Here is a 19,318-nt window from a genome sequence, read left to right as displayed (position 1 = left end):
GCCCTGGGGATTTATCAGCCTTCAGTCCCATCAGTCTACCCAAAACCATTTCCTGCCTAATGTGCATTTCCTTCAGTTCCTCCATCACCCTAGGTTCTCCAGCCTCTAGAACATTTGGGAGATTGTGTGTATCTTCCTCAGTGAAGACAGATCCAAAGTAACGGTTTAACTCGTCTGCCATTTCTTTGTTCCCCATAATAAATTCCCCTGCTTCTGTCTTCAAGGGACCCACATTTGCCTTGACTATTTTTTTCCTCTTCACGTACCTAAAAAAACTTTTGCTATCCTCCTTTATATTATTGGCTAGTTTACCCTCGTACCTCATCTTTTCTCCCCGTATTGCCTTTTTAGTTAACTTTTGTTGCTCTTTAAAAGAGTCCCAATCCTCTGTCTTCCCACTCTTCTTTGCTATGTTATACTTCCTCTCCTTAATTTTTATGCTGTCCCTGACTTCCCTTGTCAGCCACAGGTGTCTCTTACTCCCTTTAGAGTCTTTCCACCTCTTTGGAATAAATTGATCCTGCAACCTCTGCATTATTCCCAGGAATACCTGCCATTGCTGTTCTACCGTCTTCCCTGCTAGGGCCTCCTTCCAATCAATTTTGGCCAGCTCCCGCCTCATGCCTCTGTAATCCCCTTTGCTATACTGTAATACCGACACTTCCGATTTTCCCTTCTGCCTTTCCATTTGCAGAGTAAAACTTATCATGTTGTGATCACTGCCTCCTAATGGCTCTTTTACCTCTAGTCCCCTTATCAGATCAGGATCATTACACAACACTAAATCCAGAATTGCCTTCTCCCTGGTAGGCTCCAGTACAAGCTGTTCTAAGAATCCATCTCGAAGGCACTCTACAAACTCTCTTTCCTGGGGTCCATTTCCAACCTGATTTTCCCAGTCTACCTGCATGTTGAAATCTCCCATAACCACCGTAGCATTACATTTTTGACACGCCAATTTTATCTCCTGATTTAACTTGCACCCTAAGTCGAGGCTACTGTTTGGGGGCCTATAGATAACTCCCATTAGGGTCTTTTTACCCTTACAATTTCTCATTTCTATCCATACTGATTCAACATCTCCTGATTCTATGTCACCCCTTGCAAGGGAATGAATATCATTCCTTACCATCAGAGCAACCCCACCCCCTCTGCCCACCTGTCTGTCTTTTCTATACGTTGTGTACCCCTGAATATTCAGTTCCCAGCCCTGGTCCTCTTGTAGCCATGTCTCAGTGATCCCTACAACATCATACTTGCCCATGACTAACTGAGCCTCAAGCTCATCCACTTTATTTTTTATACTACGCGCATTTAAGTACAACACTTTAACTTCTGTATTTACCTCCCCTCTCACATCGTTCACAATTGGCCCTGCCCTTAATTTCTTTTCCGCTCTAGAACTTCTGTTCCCATTCTTCCGAGAGTCTTTTGCAATATCTCCTGTATTCCCTTTTACCTCATCTTCATATTCACAATTTGTTAACCCCTCCCCCCCACTACTTAGTTTAAAGCCACAGGTGTCACACTAGCAAACCTGCCTGCCAGAATGTTTGTCCCCCTGCTGTTAAGATGCAACCCGTCCCTTTTGTACAAGTCACCCCTAGCCCAGAAGAGATCCCAGTGGTCCAGAAATCTAAATCCCTGCTCTCTGCACCAGTCCCTCAGCCATAAATTCATACCCTCTATCTCTCTGTTCCTGGCCTCACCAGCACGAGGTACCGGTAGCAGTCCAGAGATAACTACCTTCGACGTCCTACTTCTCAGCGTTTTTCCCAACTCTCTAAACTCCCGCTGTAGCACCTCCTTCCTCTTCCGCCCGACGTCATTCGTGCCCACGTGCACAACGACTTCAGGTTGATCGCCTTCCCTCGCTAGGATTTTCTGAAGCCGGTCTGTGATGTGTTGAACCCTGGCACCAGGGAGGCAACAGACCATCCTCAAGTCCCTCCTGCTGCCACAGAATCTTCTGTCCGTCCCTCGGACTATGGAGTCACCGACCACTACGGCTCTTCCAGACTTCGGTCTCCCCTGTCGAGTATCCTTGCCAACAGGTCCGCCACTCGGACTGGAAACGTCTTCTGCCCCGACAGTTCCCAAGAGGGTATACCTATTTGCAATAGGCACAGCCACTGGGGTCTCCTGTAGTCCACGTCCACTCCCCCCGGAAACAGTCTCCCACCTTCGCTCGACCTGGACCCTTGGCGTGACAGCCTCACAATAGGTCCTGTCGAGGAAACTCTCGCATTCCCGGATGGCCCTGAGGTCATCCAACTGCCTCTCCAACTCCACCACACGTCCCTTCAGGAGCTGCACCTGGACACAGTTCTTGCAGGTGTAGCTCCCAGAAGCTCCCGCGACGTCCCTGTCTTCCCACATCCTGCAGGAAACACACCGCACCAACTTTTCCGCCATCACCTTGTGCCTATAACCAGCTCTGGCTTAAAACAATGGTATCCTCCTCACCTAAGACTCGCAGCCAAAGACTCGCACTTCCCTCCCTGGGCTGCACCTGAACAGGGCTGCACCCTTTTGTGAGCCTTGCTTATATCACCAATTTAAATTGCCTGATTGTCCAATTTACCTGACTTCTCACTTAAACTGCCTGTTGAACTGTGATTAGCACTTACTTTACTGCTCAGCCAACGGGCGTCCTTGCTCTGCTCCCGGACTTTTCAAATTGACTACTACTTCCTTTTGGCACTCTTTTTAAACTGCCTGTTGAACTGTGATTAGCACTTACTTTACTGCTCAGCCAACGGGCGTCCTTGCTCTGCTCCCGGACTTTTCAAATTGACTATTACTTCCTTTTGGCGCTCTTTTTAAACTGCCTGTTGAACTGTGATTAGCACTTACTTTACTGCTCAGCCAACGGGCGTCCTTGCTCTGCTCCCGGAGCTTTGTTAATCAAGGAGGATATGTGCGGTGGTGAATAGTACTACAGATGTAGTGGATTGCAATAGGGAATCGGTTTGGGTAGGATGAGGAATAGAGTCATACAGCACAGAAACATGCCCTTCAGCCCAACATGCCCATGCTGAGAAAGATGGCCCATCTACACCAGCTGCGTCTGCCTGTGTTTGGCCCATATCCCTCTAAATAGCAGAGGAAATGGTGGAAGAAAGTAGACAGATCGGAAAAGTCTATAGGCCTCAAGTGTTGCCTATCAGTGCGACAAAGCATAAATGGAGAAATATCAAAAGCATGTAGGAAGAAATCTGCAGTAATCAAGAATGATTTTTATCTGCAAATTGATTGGACTCATTAAACTGACCAGGTTACCATAAAAGAGCAATTTATGGAGTGTACCAGGAATTGTTTCTTAGAACTAGGTGTTACAGAAGCAACCAAGTACAGGCTCCTTTACATTTGGCCATGTACAATTGGGATTCATAAGAGATCTGGGAAGTAATAATAATTTTAAACCAATATTTTGCATTGGGACTGTAAATATACCAAAGATAACAGGCGGGCAATTTTTCTGCAGCATGGAAGAACTTGTAACAATCCATATTAAGAGGGGCAAGGTATTGGAAAAACTAGTAGGATTAAAGGCAGACAAATCACCAGAACCTGATGACCTCCATTCCTTTGAAAGGAGTTGGTTGCAAAGATAGTTGAGCCAGTTGATTTTTTTTTCAATACCAATAGATTAATTAGTACCAATAGATTGGAAACTGAATGTGACTGTCTTCGTCCACGAAGGCAGGAATCTATGTAGACCAGTTAACATATGTTATTGACAAGATGCTGAAGTCTAAAAGCAATGAAGATGGAGAAGCTGAATGCAGTCTAACCAAGTCAATAAGGTTTTAAGAAAAGAAAATTATGTTTGACAATTTTGCAAGAGTTCTTTAAGCAGTGGGATGAGAACTGGTAGAAATAACTGATAAGCATTTCACAAGATTGCAATAGGCACTGTATAGGAGCTCGCAGTATCAGGGGAAATGTGTAACATGGATTCCCCTGTCACATATAAGGGCATTTTTTATATGGGCATTTTTGGGCATATGGGCATTTTTTTCAGGCCTGGGGGATGTTCCTAGTAAAATGCCTCATGAATCAGTTATTGGTCCTCAATTATTTACTGTTGATTTTGTTGATTTATTTACTGTTGGTATTACTGATGAAAGTGTAAGGAATCTAAGGTTGCCGATGACACAAAAATGAAAGGTAGGGAGTGCTAGGAAGAGTATTTGTACTCTGCAAAGGATATGTGAGCAAAATAATTAAACATTTGGCAAATGGAGTTTAATGTGGGGAAATACACTTTTGTAAAGAGAATCAAAAGATACTGATCTAAATGGAGAGAGATTACTCATGAGTGAAATGCAGAGGGATCTAGCTGTTCCCGTTCATGATGTTAGGTATGCATGGCATGTAGTGAAAAACAAATGGCTTATTGGCCTTTATTGTGGAAGGGGGGTATTGGGATTTAGAAATGGCAAAGTCTTGTTACAATTGTATAAGGTAATTATTGACACTGCACCTGGAACATTGTGTACAGTTGTGGTCTTCTTATTTAGAAGAGAGACACTACTTTGGAGGCAGACTAAAAGGCATTCACTAGGCTAAAAAAAATGGGATTAAAGGGTTGTTCCATTATGAGTGCTAAACATTGTGATGTGTCTTTGGACTTTGGAAGAATGATGGATGATCTTCTTGAGACATGAAAGATCCAAAGGGGACATGAGAAGCACAATGTTGAGATGTCTGAGTCTCAGACATCAGACATCTGAGACAAAGGAACATTGTTACAAGATGTGTGAGCAGTCATTTAAAACTGACATGTAGGAATTTCTTCTCAAAGATTGGTGAATCTCTGTAATCTCTACTTTGAGTAATTTTTTAATACCATGAGGAATTTAATACCATTAGAAAGTAGCATAGAAAGGGAGTTGAGGTCTAGGATAGATCAATCATAAATTATTGAATGGCAAGGCAGTGAAGAAACTAGGTGACCTCCTGTTCCTACGTTGTTCTGTTCTGTTACAGCACTTCATGGTAGTTAAATATAATTGAAATGCTTTTAGATATTCCTGCAATGTAATATCACATACCCATGTTCTCCAGCGATGCTGCCTGTGCAACTGAGTTACTCCAGCACTTTGTCTCTTTACTGTGTTAACTGCAGATGTTTCAACTACATACAATGATAATAGCTTACTCGGTTACAATGAACAATCGGCAATAATTCGTAAATATCGGCAATAACGGGCTGTTATGATGAGGTTTACTGTAATGCATTTTATGCCCACTTTGAAACTAGCAATATTTGTTTCCAAAATGCTACGGCAAAACACGATGTGGCCTTCTTTACGTCGGTGAGCCGAAGCACAGACCAGGCGACCATTTCAATGAGCACTTATGCTCGGTCTGCCAGGGCCTGCTTCATCTCCCGGTTGCTAACCATTTTAACTATCCTTCCCAATCTCGCATTATCATATCCCTCCCCTTGCTTAACATTTCACTCATTATCTGACATCCATTTGTTTTCTTTTATCATATCATATCATATCATATATATACAGCCGGAAACAGGCCTTTTCGGCCCTCCAAGTCCGTGCCGCCCAGCGATCCCCGCACATTAACATTATCCTACACCCACTAGGGACAATTTTTTACATTTTCCCAGCCAATTAACCTACATACCTGTACGTCTTTGGAGTGTGGGAGGAAACCGAAGATCTCGGAGAAAACCCACGCAGGTCACGGGGAGAACGTACAAACTCCTTACAGTGCAGCACCCGTAGTCAGGATCGAACCTGAGTCTCCGGCGCTGCATTCGCTGTAAAGCAGCAACTCTACCGCTGCGCTACCGTGCCGCCCTCATCTCTTGCGTTTCTCACTTACTGCACCAATCTACCAAACAAGCCCACCTAACTTTATCCACCTGTCACTTGCCAGACTTTCTCCTTCCCCCCCACCTCTCTTCCAGCGCCTCTTTCCCCCACCCCACTCTAAAATCAGTCTGAAGAAGGGTCTCGAAACATCACCCATTCCTTCTCTCCAGAGATGCTGCCTGACCAGCTGAGTTACTCCAGCATTTTGTGTCTTCCTTTGATTTAAACCGGCATCTGCAGTTCTTTCCTACCCACTTTACAATCAATCTGAAGAAGGATCCCAACCCAAAATGTTGACTATCCATTATTCTCCATCGATGCTGTCTGACCTGCTGAATTACTCCAGCACTCTGTATTTTAATAAGACGGAAAGCTACCTTTATTTTCCCACTTTCTCTCAATCACTTAACTTTATCTGACTTATTGGTTCAATGTTATCATGAAACAATTTACTTGGTTTAGTGAAGCTTTGTTTTATTTAGAATAACAGATACTGCAACTTACCATTTGTAAGTTTGAAGTGGTTCATTGCCATTGTTTAATTTTTGAGATAATTAGTTTACATTTGTAATTCATGGAATACTTTTTGTCTTTTGACACTGAACAAGTTTACTTAGTTGATTTCTATTTTGGATGTCTATCTTGAAAATTGATACCAGAAAAAATTGGCCTTGTACAATTTCAACAAATTCATGGAAATTTATTTCAAATGTTCATCCGCCCAAATTATTTATTGCATGGACTGCAGTTTGATTAAGAAACTACATATTGTTGAACTGTTGCCTGCATGCAAACACTTACTTATTTTTAAGATGCATTCTTTTGACCAGAGAAAAGTTAGAAGACTAAATCAGATTCCAAATTCTGTATGGTCATTTCAGTCATGATACACACGTGGCATATCAAGATTTCTGCAGAATCTGGCAACGGCAATCCTGATCAAACAACGGACCTTCAAATTGCAATTTTCATTTTGGACACTGGACACATTTGTACATAAGTGGTCTTAGGTTTTCTGAATGTTTAACTTCTGAGTAAGAGAGATTGTTCGGGATCTCAGTACAGATTTCACCTTATTGTTTAATTACTTTGGGGATAGAAACTCATAGGGACCTTGACTAGTAATCTTATCTAAAAGGCATTATTTCATCAGTATTATATTAATTTGGCCCTTTGGCCCTATGATGTCTTCCTTCTGGATCAGTGTTTTTTTGGAGTGGAATTCTAGAAATGGTGATGTGAATGTAGAAAGGGAAGTTTCCTTCAGTGTTGCATTGTATCTGTTTGGAAGCTAAATGATATTAATAATTCCTATCTTGAAACTTTGTTTGCAGTATCAAATAAAGGTCTAGTTGCTTCTTTATATTAAAATCTAACAACACATTGTTCCAACAACATTTATTTTAGGTATTATAAGCTCACAAGATCTCTTGTAACATAAAGCAGCCTGTAATTTGATGCCAAGTTTTAGTTTTATAAAAGATTTGAACTAGCATTATTGTTTCATTATTACCAATTTTTTATGTAAAGGCTTTCTCTTTAAGTGAGGTAATTAGAATAACAAAGAAACACACAAAGACATATTTTTAAATGTATTCTTTGTTGACCTGCTTTGCTCTACTATAGTGACGGAGAGTCTTAAAAATTGTATTTTCATGGTAGTTGAGTTAATGGTACACAAAGATTCCTAATTTAGTAAATTGTGAACAGCAGAGTGAATTTCCTGTTTATTGCCAGCTGTATAGCTGATGAAATAATACCGTTGATATTTGCAACCCAGGATGCAAAGACTAAACATAGGCTGTGCTATTTTTGCTTTCTTGTCAAATTTGAGTGATAAATATTTTGTATATAGATTCTGGTTAGTTTTTGAAACATGTGTACTTTTCCCAATATGCAAAGATGAAATCTTTTTTTTTAGTACATTACCTTCACTGAAGTTCGCTATTGTTTCAAAATAACATGTTTCCTCGGATGAAAGGCAAAGACCGCTGCTGAAAGTGGCACAATTGGCACATATTGCACATGACCAATTCAAAAGTGCTCAAATTTCTTTCTTTTGCCAGTTGAAACAGGTCTGTTTTTATGCCTGTAGACAACTTGTATAATGTGAAATATGTTCATGAGATAACCAGGAGGGTGTCCAATGAGTCACCAAATCAGTTTTCCATTCTATTGAGATTTCCACGAACTGTGCCATTGTATACATTATGATTTCTCCACTGATGAGCATTTAACAAGACCATCTTGTCCCGTCTTTAATCTGTGCATGTTTTATTGAGAAATAAAATATTATGAAACAGTTAAATGGAAGGAAAACTTTCTGCAGATTGGCAAGGCTCCAGTGAGATACATAAAAATGGATTTGTGTATCTACTAATCACTTTCAAGGTGTTTGCTTGTGAATATAAGGTTTTTTCCTGCATTTGTTAGTAAATTGGTCAGAAAGAAACAAAAAAATGAACTGCTGGAGGAACTCAGTTGGTCAAGCAGTATCTGAGGAGGGAAATGGACATTCAAAGTTTCCAGTTGAGATCCTTCATCTGGACTGAGTAGAGGGAGATAGCTAGTATAAAGGCGAGAAGGGTGGGCAAGAAGTGGCAAGTGATGGGTGGACCCTGGTGGGGAGGGGTGGGCGATGGATGGAGTCAGGTGCGGGAGAGAAAGATGAAAATAGCCACGTAGTCTGGAAAGTTATTGGCGTAGGTAACAAGGAGCTGCAGGTTATGGAATATGAGGGGAAAGGTAGTTTGAGTATGGGTCCAAATAAGGAAGATTGTTGGCAGATAGGAACAATGGCTGGGGAGGGAGAGGGAGAGGCTGAGAGGAAACCCAATGGATGAGTGTATGTGGGTGATGAACAAATGGAGTGAGGAAGGAAGAAACTGGGAGATGGGGCAGGTTGCTCATGGTATGTGTTGGAGGATCTGAACAGATAATGAGAAAAGGGGACTGAGGGGGAGCAGCTTACTTGAAATTAACTTCTTTTAGCGGTCTTTCTCAAGTCCAAACATTATAAATGTGTTACAAATTTATATTATGAACATCTGTTCACCAACAGTTACGTTGAGATGGGCCAAGTTCATTTCACTCCAGGTGCAAGCAAATTCAAGTAACAGAGATTTTTTTTAAAGACCCCCTTATAAGAGCTCCATAGTATTGAATGTGGCCATTAGCCCAACTCATCCTTGCTGACCAAGACCAAGATGGCTTACTATATCACTTTGCCTGCATTTGGCCTACATTCATCTAAACCCTTCCTATGCTAAAAGAGGTTGGGAGTGAGTAGCAGCAAAACACTAATTGTTATGATGCCAAATCTGTCTGAGTGTCCTTAATATTTTATTCCTGATACTGATGCTCTTCTGGATGGGTTGAAAATAGTTTTCCTTCCCCAGAACTTAAAACTTGAATATGAATGAAACATTTTATTTGCAGATTAAGTATTAAGACACGACCTTGCTCTCATTAACTTACTTGTAGCCCCGTACAGGATCAGGACAACCTTTCCTCAGAAATGGACATCAACTCGGAGGAGGAAGAGATCATATTTAGTTCTGATGAAGAAGATAACAGTTCAGATGCAAGCAAAGGAGAACTGGATCAGCAAGACGAGAAGCAGGTAGCTTGTTGATTCTTTTTATCTAAATGTAGCAAATCTGTTGTTATTACTCAAGGTGAATTTGAGAAAATGGCATTTTATAACTTCAGTGGCCTTTATTCAAAATGGGGGATACAATCAGGGACTATAATTCATTTTACGCAGCACTATAAATTATAGTCCCTGATTGTATCCCCCATCTCTCAATAGTTAAACCTATAAATTTAATTAGGGGAAAGGGAATTAAGATAATTCATTGGCATAACTAACAAGATTGATAAAGGGGAGCCAATGCATTGGAAAGAACTGCGGATGCTGGTTTAAATCGAAGGTAGAAAAAAAATGCTGGAGTAACTCAGTGGGACTGGCAGCATCTCTGGAGAGAAGGAGTGGGTGATGATATTTCCCCTGCAAATGCAGGAGATGCAACAGCTGTCCCTTTACCTCCCCCCTCTACTCCATCCAAGGACCCTGACAACCTTTTCAGGTGAGGCAGAGGTTCACTTGCACCTTCTCCAACCTCATCTACTGTATCCACTGTTCCAGGTGTCAACTCCTATATATCGGCGAGACCAAGCGCAGGCTCGGCGATAGTTACGCTAAACCCCCTCCGCTCAGTCTGCCTTAACCTACCTGATCTCCTGGTTGCTCAGCACTTTAACTCCCCCTCCCATTCCCAATCCGACCTTTCTGTCCTGGGCCTCCTCCATTGTCAGAGTGAGGCCCAGTGCAAATTGGAGGAACAGCACCTCGTATTTCGCTTGGGTAGCTTACACCTCAGCGGTATGAATATTGACTTCTCTAACTTCAAATAGCCCTTGCTTTCCCGCGCTCTCCATCCCCTCTCCCTTCCCAGTTCTCCCACCAGTCTTGCTACCTCCGACTACATTTTATCTCTGTACCGCCAACTCCCCTGACATCAGTATGAAGAAGGGTCTCGACCCGAAACGTCACCCATTCCTTCTGTCCAGTTGCTGCCTGTCCCGCTGAGTTACTCCAGCATTTTGTGTCTACCTTGGAGCCAATGCATTTACAGTTTCAAAAAGAATTTCATAAAAGGTTATCACATGAGGTAAGTGCTCACTGTTTTGGGTAATACATGTATTGGGACAGGAAAGGTTCAGAGGGATATGGGCCAAACGTGGGCAGGTGGGTCTAGCATAGATAGGTCATCTATTCCGCATGGGCAAGAAGGATACGTGATTCTATGGTCAATAAAATGAAGGGATAATTAGATCATTCTTAACTTGGCGAGCTATAATAAAATACATGGGTGTCTCAATGACTGATGCTGGGAAAGATTGTGGGTCATTCTTAGTCACACGTGTGACCAAAACTCTTTAAAATTGTGGAATATATCTCTTCTAATTCTGAAAGCATTACAGGTATAATGTTTTGTACTGTATATATGACTTATATATGTGAAACTTTATCAAGTGAAATTTTTATATGTTATGCTGACAATATTTGTTTAGTGTCAGAGGTCAAATATGACTGGTCACGTGTTTGACCTTACATGGACACACACGTGACCAGTCATATATGACTTCTGACACTAAACATTGTCAGCATAACATAAAAATTTCACTTGAAAAGGTTTGACATATACAAGTCAATATATACAGTACAAAACAATATACCTGTGATCCTTTCAGAATTAGAAGAGATCTATTCCACAATTTTTCACATTTTTGGTCACACACATGACTAAGAATGGCCCTTATGCATCTGCAACCATGTGATTATGGGTCAAATAATATATCACTTGGCTTCTGTGTTCTGGCCTCTGTACTCTCTGGCACTCAATTGTCCATAGCCTCAACCTACATTCCTCTGAGGCTCTGATCTTGAAACTCTACCATCCAGGGACTCTGTTCGGCATTGAGTTTTAAATACCTCTTGATATTCAGAAATATTTAAAAACTTCAAGTCAAGTTAAGGTTATTTTCATATGCACAAACAGGGCGGGGTACATATACAATGAAAATCTTGTTTGGAGCAGCCTAGCAGCACATCAACTTGGACAACATACAAATTGGACATGAATTCCACAAGACAATAATATGAAAAAGAATGTTAAAAAAACAAGACATTAGTGTCAAAATATACAATTAGAAAAAAAAAGGCCACAGTAGTACAAGAGGTGGTCTTGTGTGCCGCTGCTGAATTACGATTAGTGTTGTGCATGTCTGTTCAGGAACCTAATAGTTGTAAGAAGCTAGCCATCTCTGATCTAGTGGTGTGGGCTTTCAGTCTTTTGTACCTCCTGTCCAATGGTAGCAGGGAGAAGACGGCTTGGCCTGGATGGTGGGAATCCTTGATGATAGATGCCACCTTTTTGAAGCAGCATTTCATGTAGATGCTTCTGATAGTGAGAAGTCTGAGTCCCCAACTCTCTGCAGCCTCTTGTGTTGCAATTGCAGTACCAGGCCATAATACCAGACCATGAAAGGCAGGAAACTTTCTACTGTGCACTGGAAAACGCTCTTCATAATTACATCTACATGTTGGGCCCATGACTGGTCATCCAAGATGTTAACTGCAGCACCATTGGATCAAATGCTCTCACCATTGCAACTCCAATATCAAAGATGCTTATCGCTCCATTCCTTGCCCTCGCTTTAGAAAATCCGACTACCTGGCTGTGCTCTTCCTTTCTGCATTGAGGCAGCAATGAGAGAATGCAGTTCCAGTGGTAAGAATTGCAGAGCTAGTCAGGAGAGGCAGAGGAACAAATCCATGACTGCTTGACATTGCTCGACTAGGTGATTTTCAAGTACTCTGTTACGGACCTGAACAAGTACACCACATTTGTTACCGACTTCATAAGGAAATGTGTGCATGAGTGTGTTTGCACCAACACCATCTGAGTGTTCCCTTATTAGACACCTTGCAAGAACCAGGAGGTCTGCAATCTACTGAGGACCAGATCTTGGGCATTCAGGTTTGGCAACAAGGGTTCATGTAGGAAGTCTGGGTACAACCTCAATACGGCCATCAGGGATGAAAAGAGATGTTTTTGGTCTATGTTGGAGAATCAGACAGACATCAGCAGCTATGGCAGTTCTTGTATGCCATCACTTCCTACAAAACGAAACCAAAGGGTAGCTCAGGTGACAGTGAGGCGTCACTTCCAGATAACCTCAATGCTTTCTATGTTCATTTCAAAAGGGAGAACATTGATGTGCCTTCTCAGTCACCAGTCATCTCTGACATCAGAAGATCCTTCATGGGTGTGAAGGAAAGTGTCTGATCCTGATGGTGTACCTAGCTGCATGCTTAAAACCTGTGCAGACCAACTGGATTTTTTTGCACATCTTCAACCTCTCATTACTTAGGTCCAAGGTCCCCACCTGGTTTAAAAGGACATCCATAATACCAGTGCTCAAGAAGAGTAGGGTGACATTGCTCCATGACTGCCAACTGGTGGCACTATCGTCCGTGGTGAAGATGTGCTTTGATAGATTGGTTATGATACATATTAAGCTGTACAGCACAAGGACCTTTGGACATCCTTTGACCTACAGCACTGCCTGAACAAAGAGCATGACCCACTACAATGCCACCAAAACAGATCAACTGTCTGATCTCCCTGGCTCTCGATTCTGCACTGGTTCACTTGGACAATAAGCACACGTTAGTTTGTTCATTGACTATAGCTCAGTGTTCAACACCATCATCCCCTCTAAACATTATCAGACTTAGACATCTGGGTCTCTGCTCATTCCTATGTAACTGGATCCTCGGCTTTGCCAGCACACCACAATCAGTACATATTGGCAACTACGCTTCCTCCTTGATAACCATCAATATAAGTGCAACTCAAAGCTGAGTGCTCTACTCTATATGCATGACTGTGCAGCCAGACACTCCTCCAACGCTATCTTAAAATTCATCAGTAATACCACTGCTGTTGGATGAATAACTGGTAATGATGAGTCATGTGTAGGGTGGAAAGCATACTGACTAGTTGTATTAAGGTCTGGTTCAGTAACTCTAACAAAGAGGCTGCAGAGAGTGCAAGAACATTGCCCAGTCCATCGTGGGTACTGACCTCCCGTTATCAAAGGGACCCCCAAGAGGTGCTGCCTCAAAAAGGCAGTCAATATCATCAAGGATTTTTGCTATTACCAGAAGATACCTGAAAACAGTGTCCTCCAGGTTCAAATATAGCTACTTCCCAGCTGCCATCAGGCTCTTGAACACTGCACAACATTAACTATTACCTCCGCAACAATGATCTTCAAGGGACTATTTTTGGTTGCGTTACAGTCTTTAGTTTTGGACTGTTATGGCCCGGTTACCTCGTATTACTCTTTTATTAATTAATTTATTGTATTATTGATTATTGACTATTTATTTGTATGTTATTACGTTGATATGCCTGCTATGCTGCAGCAAGTGAAAATGTAATTGCTCCGTTGATGGTACATGTAACAATTAGACAATTCTTGCCTCCTGATGCTAACGCCCTGGAATTTGAAGCTACTAACCTTTTCCATTACTGACCCAAAAATGGAAACTGGTGTGTGGTCTCTTAACATACCATTTCTGAAATCACTGATTAGTTCCTTGTTTTTGTTGACATTGAGTGAGAGGTTGTTGTTGCAACACCACTTAACCACAGGATCTGTCCGTCTCTCCCTATGCTGATTCATCACCGCCCATGATTTGGCCATCAATAATGGAGTTGTTGGGGTATTTATAGATGGCATTAGAGCTGTCCATAGCCATACAGTCTTGGGTGTAAAGAAAGTAGAACAGGGGGATAAGCACACAACCTTGAGGTGCACCTGTGTTGATGATCAATGAGGAGGAGATATTGTTACTAACCTTCATTGATTGAGGTCTGGTGACAAGGAAGCCAAAAATCCAGTTGCAAAGGGAGGTACAGAGGCCCAGGTTGTGGAGCTAAGAGCGATGAGTTTGGAGGGGCTGCTGGTGTTGAATTTCGAGCTGTAAACGATTCACAATAGCATGTTATCTAGATAATCCAGAGCAGAGGGAAGAGGCAGTGAGATGTCATCTGTTGTTGGACTGTTTAATTTAGAGATACAGCACGGGAACAGGCCTTTCAGCCCACCGAGTCCACACCGACCAGTGATACCTGTACACTAACACTATTCTACACATGCTAGAGACAATTTACATTTTTTAGACCAAGCCTATAAACCTGTACGTCTTTGGAGTGAGGGAGGAAACCGAAGATCTTTGAGAAAACCCATGCAGGTCGCGGGGAGAACGTACAAACTCCGTACAGACAAGCACCTGTTGTCAGGATCAAACGCGGGTCTCTGGTGCTATAAGGCAGTAGCACTACCGCTGTACCTAGATTGTGGCAATGGGAAAATTTGAAGCGGATCAAGGTCATTTCTGAGATAGCTGTTGATTCCTGCAAACCAATCTCTCGAAGAACATGATTAGTATGCATGTAAGTGCTATTGGACGATAGTCATTGAGGCAGATTTCCATGCTCTTCTTGAAAACTGGTATTTTTGAACCAGGTGGAAACTTCAGACCAGAGGCAAGGGGTTAAAGATGTCCTTGAATATTCCGGCCAGTTGGTCCACACACATCTTTAGAATTCAGCCAGGTTTAATTGTTTAATATATGTGTTAATGTTTAATAAAGCGTTTTAAATAAAATTATTCAAACACTTTAAATTATTTAAAATATTTGCTTTAAATAAAACGGTGGAATAAAAAATAGATGATCAGTCTCCTTCCCAATCTCCTGGCTGGAATCCCCATTAAAATTAAAATGCCTACACCAGACTAGAGTAGGATCATAGAGGAGGATTCACCAGCATGAAGTTGGACTACACTATATGTTTAGACAAGCAAGAAAGCCCAGCTGTCATTCATTTCATCCCAGACTTAATGGTGGGGCTTCGTAAGTTCAAGACATGAGTGGTTGAGCGCCAATATGGAACTGCTAGTGTGATGCTTTGATCTTATGATAATATAACAACTGTAACCATCGCTAATTTCCATGTCAAAGGACATTGTCAAGAAGGAGGTAGTCACAGTTCAGATTTGTGTAACTCAGATATAAATTTGTAATGTAATCCATTAGGAACCTACATGATGCTGCCTTTATGTAAAGAAAGAACAGCTACAGGGGATAACAAAATGCAACAATATCTCATAGGTAGGGTTGTCTTCTAGCCTGAACCACAAACCAGAATATCCATATAATTTTCTGTATGTTTGTTAACGTGTAAATTTCCAACTGGAGTGGACAGAGGAAGAGAGGGAAGAAAAAGTAAACCTTAAACCAAGGTGGCCTAAGAGATGTCACCACTTAAAACAGATGGTGTGGAATGTATTCAACTATACAAAACCAAGAAGAAAAGTGACGTAAAGCTACTTCATCAGATAATTGTCACACTACATTAGATGCAGCAGAGGAGGTGCACGTGAAGGTTCCCAAAGTGGCTTTCTGTAGATCGGCGAGATGAAGCGTAGATCCGACAACCATTTTGCCAGCCATGATCGCATTGAATGGCGGTGCTGGCTCGAAGGGCTGAATGGCCTACTCCTGCACCTATTGTCTATTGTCTATTGTCAAACACTTGATTTGGAGTCCTACTGGATCTCCTGGTTGCCAACTGTTTTAACTCCCCTTCCCATTCCTATACTGGTCTTTTTGTCCAAGACCGCCTCCATTGCCAGACTGAGGCCACACACAAATTGGAGGAATAACATCTTGTATTCCACGTGGGTAGCTTGCAAACCAATGGTATAAATATATCAAGAGCACTGAATGCAGTAGATGAGGTTATAGAAGGTGCACTTGCTCCTCGGCCACATCTGGAAGGACTGCTGAGGTCCTTGGATAGATGAGAGAGGAGGTATAGGGACAGGTATTACTTAAGTTCCTCTGGCTTTGCATTTTGTGCCTCTTCTATCCTGTCTCCATATCTCCCACTTTTTGTCTTTTCACCTGTGACCTTCGTACAAACTATCTGCCAATCAAATACCCTCCTCACCCGCCTCTGCCTAATACTTGTCAGATTCTGTCCCACTCCCATGTCTCTTCCAGTTCACCCCTCCCACCGCTACAATCAGTTTGAAGAAGAGTCCAGACCCAGAGATGCTGCCTGACCCACTGAGTTATTCTAGCACTTTGCTGAAAATATATTGCTTTGCCGGAAGGAATTCAGTGCTTCCAGCACCCATCACCTGAGCATGGGTGTTAAGGGAAGGCCGTTATATGATGGCCTTACAAGTAAACATCCCCAACCTGTGGATAGTTTTTTTAAAAAAAAACAGTTTCTACCTTCTGAAGTCCCCTCTGTTTGGCTTCTTCCCTCATTCCAGAAACTGACTGCAAGCTCTTACTTAATTTTCTTCCTATATCATAAACATCTCTGTAAATACAATTATGCACAATGAATACTCAGATATAATTCAGACTTTAATTACATTTTGAACATGGGACTTTGAACCACTTGTGTAATTGCCAAGATTAAAAAGGTGGTTAAACATCCAAGACTGCCATTTATTGTTGAACAAGCTATCTGGGCATTCAGCTGCAGCAATGTTTATCTAAGGGGAATCTTCCAAAGATTTCATCACTCGGGGTATTATAGATGGAGAATAAATACATTGCAATGCTCTGGCATTTAATATTAAGAGGTTTTTTTGACAGAAACTATACAAAGCATCAAACTATGCAGGAAAGATTCTAACAGTCTGCAACTTCCAGAATAAAATGGACACTAATTACAAATGTAGGAAATTATAGGGAAACGGGACAGAATAAAACCAATTTTATACAACTCCCAATAGATCCACATGTCAATGAAACAATCATAATCATACTATATTAGCCAAGTTTGTTTTGCAACATACGGGGAATTTGATTTGCCATACAATAGACAATAGACAATAGGTGCAGGAGTAGGCCGTTCGGCCCTTCGAGCCAGCACTGACCGCCATTATCATACCAATAAAAAGCAACAAAACACACAAAATACATTTTAACATAAACATCCACCACAGTGACTCCTCCACATTCCTCACTGTGGATGGAAGGCGAAAAAAAAGTTCAATGTCTTCCCTTTGTTCTCCCGTGGTCGGGGGCCTTGAGCCTTCCGGGACAATCTAGGCTTCCGTAGCCAGCGGTCGGGCCCTCCGCATCTGGGCGATCAAGCTCCCGCATCGGGGGGATCTCAGCTCCCCTGCGCCAGGCAATCGGACCCCGTGTTTAAAACACTAAAAATAACAAAAAAGACGAAAAGACAGACTGACTGTTGGCGAGGCTGCTGTTGCTGACGGCACCACCTGGTGCTATCATTTCCTTACGTTGAGACCATGACTGGACAGGGCAGATGTAGAAAGAATATTTTCCCTCGTGTGGAATCTAGATACATAGGCAATAGGTGCAGGAGTAGGCCATTCGAGCCAGCACCGCCACTCAATGTGATCATGGCTGATCATCCACAATCAGTATCCCGTTCCTGTTTTCTCCCCATGCCCTTTGATTCCGCTAGCCCTAAGAGTTCTATCTAACTCTCTTTTGAATGCATCCAGCTAATCGGCCTCCACTGCCTTCTGAGGCAGTGAATTCCACAAATTCACAACTCTCTACAGAATCTAGATCAAGAGGGCCTAATTTCAGAATAATTATAGAAATGAAGAAGAATTGTTTCTTTAAGGATGCAGAATCATTGGAATCTCCCCAGGAGAATTATGGTGACTGAGTCATTAGGTATATTCAAAGTTTAGAAAGACTGATCTTGAAACAAAAGGAAAGTGCAGTTGAGGTTAAGATCATATCTCTTCTAATTTAATTGAAAGGTAGGGCAGGCTCAAAGGATAATATGACCTCCAATTTACCGTAGAACATAGAACAATAATAGGTCCTTCGGCCGACAATGTCTGTACCAAACATGATGCCAAGACTATCTTATTTGCCTGCAGATAATCCATTTCCCTCAATTCTTTACATATTTGTGCCTATCCAAAAATCTCTTAACTGCCAAAATTTAATTGCCTCAACCACCACCCCCAGCAGAACACATTGCAGGCACACACCACCCTCTGCAACAAAAAAAACAAAACTGTTCCTAGCAAGTCTCCATTAAACTGTTTCCCTTCCATCTTAAAGTTATGCCATCTAGATTTTGATTTTTTTTCTTCATCCTTGGATAAAAGGTTCTGTGTCTACCCTATCTATGCCCCTCATAATTTTAGGTACTTCTGTTAGGTTTCCTTGCAACCTCTGCGGTTTCAGAGAAAACAATCCAAATCTGTCCAATCTCCCCCTGTAGCTAATACCCCCTAATCCAGGCATCATTCTGGTAAACCTCCTCTGCACCCTTTCCAAAGCCTCCACGACCTTCCTGTAAGGAGGCACTCAGAACTGCATGCAAAAGCTCAAATACAGCCTAACCAAAGTCCTATAAAGCTGCAAAATGGCTTCCTGACTATTGTACTCAATGCCCCAGCCAATGAAAGCAAGCATACAATATGCCTTATTTACCACTCTATCTATTATGTTGCCACTTTCGAGGAGTTATGCACTTGGATTCCGATTCCTCTGTACATCAAAGCTGTTAAAGGCCATGCCATTAATTGTATATTTTCCTCTTGCATTAGGGCTCCCAAAGTGCAGCCCTTCCACTACAACACACTATCTTCTATCAGTAAGCCAGTTCACTGGAGATACTTAAGGAGAAGGAACCCACAGGAGGGAGTGATCATAATATGATAGAATTCAAACTGCAATTTTGAGAGGGAGAATGAAATCTGATCTGTATTACTGTTGAGTAAAGGTGACTATAGAGGCATGAGAATGGCCAAGGTTGATTGGAAGGGAACCTTCGCAGAAATGATGGTGGAGCAGCAATGGCAGGAGTTTCTGGGAA

General features: G+C 42.0%; 1 protein-coding gene across 1 annotated transcript in view; it reads left to right on the top strand.

Moving 5' to 3' along the window:
* The window catches only part of fgd6 (FYVE, RhoGEF and PH domain containing 6), an 86,763-nt gene that overhangs the window by 10,159 nt on the left and 57,286 nt on the right, over positions 1 to 19,318 (top strand). The window contains exon 3 of the mRNA XM_078420049.1: positions 9,327 to 9,465. Within this exon, the coding sequence (XP_078276175.1) occupies positions 9,327 to 9,465 (139 nt within the window). The remainder of the gene's footprint in view (positions 1 to 9,326; positions 9,466 to 19,318) is intronic.

The sequence above is a fragment of the Rhinoraja longicauda genome, chromosome 23, assembly GCF_053455715.1.
Source record: "Rhinoraja longicauda isolate Sanriku21f chromosome 23, sRhiLon1.1, whole genome shotgun sequence".
NCBI lineage: Eukaryota > Metazoa > Chordata > Chondrichthyes > Rajiformes > Arhynchobatidae > Rhinoraja > Rhinoraja longicauda.
Note: the sequence above shows the minus strand (reverse complement) of the source record. Positions and strands in the feature narration are given on the sequence as shown.